Source organism: Entamoeba invadens (assembly GCF_000330505.1).
Source record: "Entamoeba invadens IP1 unplaced genomic scaffold scaff_1105074724366, whole genome shotgun sequence".
Classification (NCBI taxonomy): domain Eukaryota; phylum Evosea; order Mastigamoebida; family Endamoebidae; genus Entamoeba; species Entamoeba invadens.
The window spans coordinates 3,212-14,961 of NW_004191702.1; the positions used below are offsets into that span (position 1 = coordinate 3,212).

Below are 11,750 nucleotides of genomic sequence, written 5' to 3' on the forward strand. Positions count from 1 at the left end.
TTTGTAGGCAAAAAGTCGATAATAATACTTCGTCATTTACCCCCCAAAACGCTTCAAAGGTTTTTTTGAGACTAAAAATAAACAAACAACACTGATACAAACAAATTTTACGGTTCGATAATTCGCTCAAATATGTATATATTATTGTAGAACTTTTATTAAATTTATTTTTAATGATCTTTGACTTAATAATATAACAATAAACTCTATACGCTGCTCGAATAGACTTGATGGGGTTACATATTCTTTCCTTGCAATGTTTTAAAAAACTTCAAGTGATGGGTACGAAGAGTGATGGGAAAGTACAGATTAAACTAATATTAATTCTTGGTGCAATACTGTAAAAATTACAAATAACGTCAGAAGTACCAAGATGGGTTTTGATGTGTTGAATGTTTTAACTCAATCAACTTATATAATAAATGTGCAAAGATAGAACAAACACATGAATGAGGCTTTTTGATAACCATTTATCTTATTTTTATTACTTTCATAGTCTTCAAATAATAGATTTTTTAATATAATTTTTTGTCTATTGTTTTTTACTGTGTTTTTTTCAGTCATTGTAATTTGTTTTATTTTATTGATTATTTCATTTTCATTTTAAACATTTGAAGTATCAAAAACCTCATTGAAATGAATTTGTGAAAAGTTTTTTTTAATAATAAAAATGTTCTCTCTTTCCAAATATAATTATTTTCTAATTTTGGTACACAACAAAGATACGTTCCATGCGATATTTCCATCGTGCTTTTATTATTCAAGTTTTCTTTCTTTGCTTTTTTTGTGTTTGGGGTGCTTCCACAATCGCAATTTTTATTAAAAATTGCACAAAAAAAATTTCTGATCAAATAAAGTAATATACACTTATACAAATTGTCATTTCATCAACGAAACTGAAGGAAAAACAAATAGCTGGTTATGTAAAATTATTATTTTTTAAAAAATGATTAAATACAAATTTTATTCTCAGAATTAAACTATTGTTTATTTTTTTTCGTTTTTTTAAATTGTTAATGTTTATTATTGGTGTTTCTGTTTATTTTTGTTATATTTTGTTAATTAAAAAATCAACCTTGGATAAGTTCGATTTATTATCGACACTCTTACTTACTTACAAAAAACAAATATACATAATAATTTTGACAATAAAATCAACAAAATAATGAAACGTACAGTTAGTTTCACAACAATTGCTTATTTTTCAGAAATAAATTACACAATAATTATTTTTGTTGCACAATTTGCACAATTGTTGCATAATTGGCATTATTGTTGCATATCAATATTGGGTGTTTCAGAACTATTTATTTATTCTCAAATCAATAATTTATTGTTCCAAAACAAAACAATGTTTCATAATTATTGTCTTTTGTTTTAAAATAATATAGTATTATTGTAAAACTGCATTTTATTGTTTCACTACAAAACGTTACAAATCAACAAAAAAACATAAACTATAAACTAAAAGATAAAGAAATGGCAATCACATCTTTTAAGTTCATCCACTGAGATGAAGTCGAAGGGTTCCTTAATCACAAAGAAGTTTCTCCAGTTGTAGAAGCACCACAACCAGTAGAAATGGCAGAAAGAAGAACAGCCGATGACATTGTTGCCACTACCACCTCAGCCAATTGTACACGCAGCTCAACAATTGGATAATGAGAGGATAAAAGGATTTATGTTGTTGTAACAGAAACACATAGGAAGACGTTAACTGAAGAATACGCTGAATATGGGAAGGCAAAAGACTGGAAGTACTATAGTTAAAAAATCGTATTGGTGAGTTTTCAGTTAAGAGATTATTGAGACAATTGGCGAAAGGAGAAGACTTATCAAAACCCAGAAAACAAGGAAGAAAGTATAAATACAGTACTTCACTTCTCTCAGCTGTTGCCAAAAAGGTGTCACTTGAAGGAAAAACTCTTAGAGAAACCAAAAAGGCTCTCATAGAAGAGGAGTTGAAAAAATAGAATTAGGGGAGGAACTCGATTTTGAAATTGTTAGTGTGTCGACAATGTGCCGTTGTATCAAAAACAAGAATATCATAGAAGAAGCGAACCTCCCCCATTGTCTTTTACCGAGGTTACTATCAGGGGAGTCCGAGCAAACACCGATGAGAACAAGCAACTCGGAATCGAAAAAAGAAGAACCTTGCAGCAATACATGGACTCCGGCATGCAAGTAGTTTTTATTGATGAGAGTAACTGGAAAGTTGGCAACGTTCGAAGCAGAATGTGGGAGAAAAGAGGCAAAAAAAAAACACATCAGAGAGCAGCCTCTTGCGACTTTTAATTTGTCTTGTGTTTGTGCCATTAGCGACACTGGTTCTAAGTATTGTAAATTGTTTAATAAAGCAGTTGATGGTGCAATATTTACACGATATTTCAAGGCACTTGTTGACGCGTTTACTGCAGATGGTAATAACATTATTTTTATGATGGACAACGCTTCAGTACATATGGATTTTCTGGTAACTTATGCCGAAACTAAAGGCTGCAAGGTGATGTTTAATGCTCCATATAGTCCTGAATGCAACCCAATTGAAATGATCTTCGGCATTTGGAAGACAAGAGTGGGGAATTTGCAGAATGTTAATATCAGAGATATGAACCAAAACATTGCAAAATGCTTCTACTTTATCACACCGGCAGAAATACGCAGATTGATCACTCACTTTATTTCGGTAGTGACTCGTAAAGTTTTTTCCCGTGAAGACTTATAATTATCTTAAGTTATCTCATGTTTAACATTTTTTCTTATAGAATAGATTAAAAATTTATACCAATATAAACTATATAAAAGTTTTTCTTTTTTATAGTTTATGTTTTTTTTGTTAATTTATAACGTTTTGTAGTGAAACAATAAAATGCAGTTTTACAATAATACTATATTATTTTAAAACAAAAGACAATAATTATGAAACATTGTTTTGTTTTGGAACAATAAATTATTGATTTGAGAATAAATAAATAGTTCTGAACACCCAATATTGATATGCAACAATAATGCCAATTATGCAACAATTGTGCAAATTGTGCAACAAAATAATTATTTGAACAGGCTGACAAAGTACAAATCTAATTGTTATGAAACAGAAATCTTTTTTTATGAAAAATAAGTAAAGACCTGCGACATACTTGCACTAAGCGCCATACCTGCACTAGCCCACATAACAATTTAAAAAACAAAAAAAACATAAAATTTGTTATAAGAAAAAGAGAAAAAAACTCGTTTTTTAATTGAAATTTCTTAAAACAATTGAATTTTTGTTTTGACCAATAAAACACATTATAAACTTGTAGAACCATCTTTTTGAATTGTCTTTTTCATAAATCTATTCAAGAAAAATCACGAAACAACAAAACATCAAACGTATTTTTAAACCAAACATCATTTCAATAGTAATAATGGGCTAATAATTTATTAGAAAAACAAGAAAAATGATGAGATGTGTTTTATTTTCAAACACATCTTTTTAAAACACAATAAACATGACATATCATAACTCCAATCCATATGATTGCTTTATTATGATACTGGAAATTTAGATCCATGTTATAAGTGGTAGTATAATGAGAATAAAATTTTTACTTAAAACATAACCCACAATAAAAATTTAACAACATGTGTAATTTAAAATGACACATCTTATATTAAAGTAGGTTAATATAATAAATTATTTTATAAACAATTTGGCTTTCAAAATGTGGTTAACAAACGAAAATTTAAATTATCAATTTCAAATAATAAAGCACAATAAACTCGCTTCTTCTCAAACGATTTCAACTGAGTTGATTTCCGACAATATAAAAAACAACAAGGAAATTGTAACCTTTATTAAAGAACATGAAGAAACTATTAAACAATTTCAACTTCTTGAAGAATAGGTTTTGTACTTGCGTAAAACGAATTTTTCAAAACAAATTTTATTTGATACCATTTCTAAAATTTTAAATGCCAATGTCAATACTTGTATGTCATATGGCAAAAGATAGACAGTTCCAATTAAACAAATACTTCGACGGGTGGCAAATTGCCGCTATTTACAATAGAAGAAAAGGATAAAATTGTTGAAGAAATACAACTCCTTCAAAACACTCCAGAACAGGCGACAGGAGACATAATTACAGATTTTGTTAATCTGACATTGAAATAAAATATATCTAGACGACAAATATTGGACTGGTTGAGAAAACACACACAAATTAAACCACATCAGTCTAAACCAATGGAAGAGGGAAGAGCAAATTTATCCAATGATGAATTAAAGAAATACATAGAAAGAGCTGAGACTTTGCTCAACAATGTTCATAAATATTGTTCCAAAGAATCTATAAAACTGTCTGGTGTCTATCCATCCCTCCTTCTTAACATGGATGAATCAGGATTTGTTCCTTTTGTTGACACAAAATCTCGGACAGTGTATTGTGACCCAACAAAATCATTCAAATTAGAACATGCCGTTGACAGAGCGGTCAAACGAATAAGTCTTGTTGCAGGAATTTGGGGCGATTCAACAAAACTCAAACCAATGTTGATAGTGCCACGCAAAACAATAGACAATGAAATCGAGAAATACGTCATGTTAGATTCAATGGTCATTATCTATCAAGATAACGGATTCATGACCAAAGAAATATTCTTGTTGTGGAAAACAAAGATATTATTTCCTGCCTTTGAAGAACGTAAAAAGAACAACAGAAGAGAGTGGGGAATCCTAATAATGGATAGTTTGGGATCGCATTTCACTGATGAAGCCATTAAAGGATTCCACGAGAGAAAAATTGCGATTCTTAAACTGTTTCCACACTCGAGTCATTTCACACAACCTTTGGAAATCAAAAAGTTTGTTATATAGTTTATTAATTGAAAAATTAACTATTAGAAATGGATACATTATCCAGAATTAAAAAACGCAATTCAAAGGGATGGAGAAAGTGATGGAGCAAGACCGATTGAATCAATGGAAGTATCTACTGTTTTGGCCACTCTTAAAAAACAGAAAGAAGTGCGAAAACGAAAAACACACAAAAAGTGTTAAATTGTCTATACAACTGGACTCTTACCAAAGCACAATTAGAACAGTTTGCTTTGAGTAACATGACAACACAAATTGTATCAATTGTTACTTCCTGGGATAGAGCAACAAGTGGTCTTAACATAATGAATGCTTTCAATCGGGCAGGGTTTAGGAGGTATCAAAAAACAATAACAAAAGTAAGAGAAAAGATGTATATAACAAGAGTCAAATTTATTGCTCTGAACGCTTTGTTGTTAATGAAAAAAACTCGGAGAGGATTTTGAAGAAGAAACAGAGCAAGATTTACAATTTGTTGGAAAGAAAAAAGTCACAATTGCAGAACTTGAAAAGAAAGAAATATTTGAAGAAGATGATTCAGAGGGTGCGTACGATGAATTTGATAACTCCATTTGTGTTTAAACATAGATGAAGTAGATAATTTGACTTTTTTATTTTTTTGTGTTATAGTGTATGTTTGTTTCACGGTCTCCAGAAATGGGGGGAGGTCGAACACTTAGGTTTTCCAAATTTCGATAAAACTTGGTTTATTTTTTAATAATTATTAGTAAAAAATTGATTATAATTACTTTTTTCTCTATTTTTTCGGGGAAAACAAGAAAAAAAGAGTATAAAGATTATGGAAAATTGTAAATGAATAAAAGAAATGGCAAAATAATAAGCAATTTGAGGCAAAATGATAATTTGGTAAATAATAAAAATAATTTACATTTTTCAATGGGAAAAACGAGAGAATGGACAAAACCTATAAAAAATTACCATTTTTCAAAGTGAAATTTAATACTATATTTTTTAGTAAATATACTATACAATATTATGTTTGATTTGGCCATGATTATACTAATATTTTGGGATTTAATCAATTACAAATGAAAAACAATATGATTCAAAACAGACACAATATGGTGATTAATATTTAGTTTTGTCACAGAAACACAATTAGAAATAAATGTGCTTTTTTAAAAATAATCTTTGGTAAATTAAACGCTTTTTAATAATTATTACATTTTTGAGATGTTGTTTTTGTTTTTTGTCCCAGAAAGTCAGTAATGTTGATCTTGTCTTGTGAATTGTAAAGAAGAAAACCATCTATCAAACATTTTTGGGAAATAATTTATACAAATATTTTTGTAAAAAATGTTTTACAAAAATAATGACATTATATGAGCGCATTTTATGTAACTTTTTAATAAAGTAAAATTAGTGTTGTTGAAAAACAGACAAACAGAGTCAAAACTTTTTTTGTTTTTGTTTTGTTTTTTTCATAAACAAACTTTTATTGAACATGTAGTTTTTAAAATATTTTTTTCTAAAATTGTTTGTTTGATTAATTACAAAACAAATTTATTTGACAAATAGAAAGTTTTATAAACAACAAACACAAACAATAAAACTATTCGAAATGAAAAGTTTTTTGAAAAATAACCGAACAACTTAAAATTTGGCTTTTGAAAACAATTTATTTTAAATATAAAAATAATTATAATTGATTATAATTAAAAATTAATTATAATTGATTATAATTAAAAATTAATTATAATCTTTTTTATAATTATTTTTTTTACTAAATATATACAATTTTTAATTGAATTAAAACTATATTTATATTCATTAAAAGAAATACTATTTACCAATACTGGTTTAGAAAACCATTCTTTAAAAAAATAAAAACTCAAAACAGACACAATATAACCAAATGTATAATTTCCTATTTTTGTCTATTTATTATCAAAACATCCAAAATAATAGTTTGTTTAAATATTTATTATAATATTAAACCTGCTTGACCTTGATCATCTAATTATTATTTTTGTTTTCAAGTTATCTTTAATCTGAAAATTTAATGCAAGAACCAACTGAGAAAGATTTTAGTTTTATTTGGAATCATTGCAAGTTCAGAGAAATGTACTTCGATAAGGAGACTCGAGAAGATAAAACCATTAACTCGTACGAAAGAGGTAAAATGTTTATATTAGACGGAAACAATAAACACAAACTTGTTCAAAAAACTCGAAGTGACACTTTCTGGAGATTGTCATGCTTAGAATGTGAAGAAAAAAATAAATGTCACCAGTACAATTTTTCGGGAGTAGTGACGACGACAAATATGGCAAAACACTTGGAGATATCACATAACATAGAAAACCCTCGTGTGACACCATCACGAACAAACAATAGTGGTGTTCGAGATCCTTTTGTTGTCCACAGAAATATCGACAAAGTGATATCCTTTTTTATTGACTTACATTTTTGTACCCATTTCATTGGTAGAGTGTGATGCTTTTGTTTTATTACTCGAACAGGCATGTCCTGGGTATAAAATACCTTGTAGACAAACTATGATTGATGAACGTCTTCCCAAATTGAGAGATCATGTCTCAAAATTAATAAAAAGTGAAATAACCAAAATCGATGGAGGGATTTGTGGAACCATTGACAGTTGGTCTTCTAGAAACCAAGATTCGTTTTTTAGTTTTACGCTGCACTATTCTTATGGAACTGTTGTAAGAAAATTGGTGTTAGAGTTGATGCCATTCTCTGAAATTCATTCTAGTTCGAATATTGCCAATTTTATCAAACAAACAGTCGAAAATGGGGATTAGAAATGTTCGGATAGTTTGTTATAATATCAGACAACGCAAACGACGTCAAAGCAGGTATAAATGAAGCGGGATATACACACTTTGGGTGTTGTTGCCACAAATTGGATTTGTTATTCAAAAATGCGATTATTGAAAATACTTTAATAGCAAATTTCTTTAAAAAAATGAAACAAATAGTTTCTAAAATTAAAAATTCAAGAGCAAATTCCCGTTTATTGGCCAAATTTCAAACTAACAACAAGGGGTTTGTGAAAAGATTGTTAAATGATATTGAAACTAGATGGTTTAGTAAGTTGGGGATGCTTTGTAGTGTACGAGACAACGTCGAAGAAATCAACGAAGTGATGAAGGAGAACGCAAATAAAATAACGGACGACGTTCAAAGAAGACTCTTCATAACAAAATTCATCGTCACTGACTACGACAAAAACCTTCTAACGTTCGTCATCAATATAGTCACTACTTTAAAGTCCACAAGCGATTTACTGTCTTCCGAAAAGATGCCAACCATGTCGATTTTATGTGGAGAGATTCTACATTTGGAAGACCGTCTTTCTTGCCAGAAAACTGAATCAATTGGAAGGATTGAAACTGTAATGGAAACACGTGTAATTGTAAGTACAACACAGGGGACCAAGTGTAGTGAAGAATGTGTGGTTGAAGATGTTTCATCGGAGAATTCAACCATCACAGAAACACATGTGAGAGTTGAACTGCATAAAAGGAAAAGTGAATTTATTGAATCACTCCAATTTGGAGTAAAAAATTACTTTTATGAAGGTAACTACAACATTTTGGGGTCAAAAGAAGTGATGATGGCATGTTATTTCAATCCAATGACAAAGTTGATGATATACCCAAATTATAAAGAACTCATCGACAATGTCCATGCATCAATTGAAGAAACCGCAGAGAGAATAAAGACGGAAGAAGATAACTATCATAATGAATGTACAAATTTTACATCAATTGAAGACACAAGCAACACTGAAGCCACAACAGTTCAGTCTTTTGAGGAAAGATATACAAAATTTCTTGTTCGTAAGTCCATCCAGAAAACGGCATTAAGCATCCAAATGACGGAATATGAATCTCAACCAGTCTTGGATGAGAATTCCAATATAACGCTCACTCAATATTGGAGAAGTAAGATGGTAATGTGGCCGGACTTGGCAAAGGCTGCACTACGATATACGACCCTTCTTTGCGTCAGCACTCCATCAGAAAGGTTATTCTCAAAGAGTGGGTGCTATTATTGAGACAGAAGGAATATATTACTTCCAAAAAAACTTGAGATGTTGACTTTTATCAACTCTTTCCTAACGATGGATATCATGAGACAAATGCTTGAAACTAATGATCAATAAAAACGTTGGTATTTTACTTGTTTATTTCTTCCAGACCAGTATATACAATTTTTACTTTCATAATTTCAATTTTTAATATTGTAATTATAACGTTTGTTATTTATAACAATAATTATAATTGATTAACTGTATTACATTATGATATTTTGAATTAATTTTTATATTTTATAAATCTTTTGGAATTAAAATATATTTATATTTGAATTAAAAGACTGATAGTAAAAATAGTTCCAGAGTCAAATACGGTCCATTTTAATGACAGAATATATGATTAATTAAATATTTAATATTCAATACTATTTAAATTAGTTTGCAATTGTTTGGTATATTCTTCATTTGTTATTTTATAAAACAATTTTGCCAAATCAAACTGTTTAATCAAAAATTATTAGAAATAGTTTACGATTTTATTTTATTTAAAACAAAAAGTTTGTTCGAATAAACAAAACTTTTTTCTTGTAAAAAAACTAAAAACAGTACCAAACAATCAAACGTTTTTACATTTGTATTGTTTTTGAACAATTTTTTAACAACACTAAAGTAAAATATAGTTATTTTCATCATTGAACAATTGTTTTATTTTTCGGGTTCAATAGGATATAAAAGAAGAGGGTATTTTTTAATACAAAATTGGGAATAATCAATTACCAACCAATGCCACACAATACACAAAAATGCTACTTGTTTGTTTCAATAAAGTTGAAATGTAACAATAAATGCCTATTTGGATAAACAAACACGCATTTATATTTACAATAATATGGTTTGATTTTAATATAATTTGATATATCATAGTCTAATACTTTTATTGTTTTATTATAGTTTAATAATATATAAACCCATAATCTTTGAAAATCAATGACAATTGAATTCAAAAGGATGAAAAAATAATCAAGAGTAATTGAATTGTGCTTATGGTGGGTTTGAATTGAATTGTTTTCAAAAATTTAATAATAACAATAATTATAATATGTTAATCAATAATAATAATTTCGATTTGTGTTAAATAAAATGAACTTATAACAATTTACACAATAAAACAATAAAAGTTATAGTTATCAATTCCATTTATTTTAATATTTTTAAACTATCTTTGTTTCATATTTATTCACAATTTAAATTTTTTGTGTTTTTCCTCAAATTATACGTCGAATGATCTTATTATAATAATTGTTTAAATTCTATTTTTTTCGACACTGCCCCGATTCCCTTCATCAATTTTGTTGTTTTTTTGTTTTTAGTTTTCATACAAATAACATTTTCCCCCTCAATATTATGTTATCAGAGAATCGACATTTTGCTTTGCTCACTTTTTTACTAAACCAAAAAAAGTGTGTTATGAAAAAGAAAATTATTAAAATTATATTTTTCTTTTGTCTCTTGTTTTTATTTGTTTTTTGTTTTCTCAACGATTTTGAGAAAATAAACCCTAAACCTATGTGTTCGGTCCCCCTAAAACTGGAGACCGTGTTTGTTTTGAATTAATTTAGAAAAAAAATAATAATAAAATAAAAACAATAAAAAATAAAATATAAAAGTGTTGATGTTTTTAATAATGTAGTTCTCAACAACTTTTATTCAAAATTGTAAGGATAAAGAATAAACTATATTATTGTATATTTATTATAAATAATATATTATTTATAATTTTCGAATAGTAAACACGATAACAATCCTTCAACACAAGAGTATTCAAAAAGAAAAATAAATTTTAAAAGTATATCATGTGCCATTTTAATATTAATTTAAACATAGATGTTGTTTGTTAAATTATAATATATTTAATGTTTATTATTAAATTAAATATAAACCCATAATTTTTGTTTTAAAATTGAATTCATTTTATAAAGTAATTGACATGAAAAAGAGTAATTGAATAGTTCTTAAAGTGGGTTTGGTTTGGATTGTTTTTCAATGTGTTATAAGTTATTATATAATATGCAATTCTAAATAATAAATATCAATATTAATTTGTTTAAATTCTGATTTAATAATAATAGTACAATATTAATAACTCATAACAATGTGTAATTAACATAAAATTATAATTAGCGTATTCATACAGATATTAATTCGGTATTGTATTTGTTTTCAAACATCTTATCTTCAATAAGATGTTTTTAAACATTTTCGGTTTTTATTTTCAAAATGAATCATATTATTATAATAAAATGTATTAAATTTTGATATATTTTGTTTATCAAATTGAAAGATTTTACCCCATTAAATAATTTGATTTGAATTATAACAATTTTCCCGAATTAATACATACAAGTCTTTTCTAAAATTCGGGTTTTGTTTGATTCATATAAATAGAAAAATGTTTATATTACCACATTATTTTTTATTATTACTTTATATAAAATGAAACTAACGAAAGACCATTCTATGCTTTAATTACTTTTGTAAATTGTTTAAATATAAAACTGTATATTATTTAAGCGAACTATTAAATGATTTTTGTTTTCTAATATGTTCTTTTCTTCATAAATTTTCAGATAAAATTTCAATTTTCCCAAGTTTTTTCTTTCAACTTTTCTTTTTATTTTATCATTTTATTTCATTTTGTCTATTTTTTATGTAAAAAGGTATTGCCACGTAAGTCAGTGCAGGTATGGCGTTTAGTGCAAGTATAGCGCAGGTCTTTAATTGTTGTGAAACTAACTGTAAAAATTATAAAATGAAAATTGGTTTTGTTGTTTTTTAGATTGGAAAAATGGACTTGTCGATAAACTGAAC

General features: G+C 27.5%; 1 protein-coding gene across 1 annotated transcript; it reads left to right on the plus strand.

Annotated features, from left to right (window-relative positions):
- Positions 1 to 7,808: 7,808 nt before the first annotated feature.
- Positions 7,809 to 8,903, plus strand: EIN_138770 (hypothetical protein; the record flags this gene model as incomplete). Its single annotated transcript, XM_004183418.1, has 1 exon — positions 7,809 to 8,903. One exon carries the CDS (start codon positions 7,809 to 7,811, stop codon positions 8,901 to 8,903), a length of 1,095 nt encoding a protein of 364 aa, XP_004183466.1.
- Between the last annotated feature and the right edge of the window lie 2,847 nt (positions 8,904 to 11,750).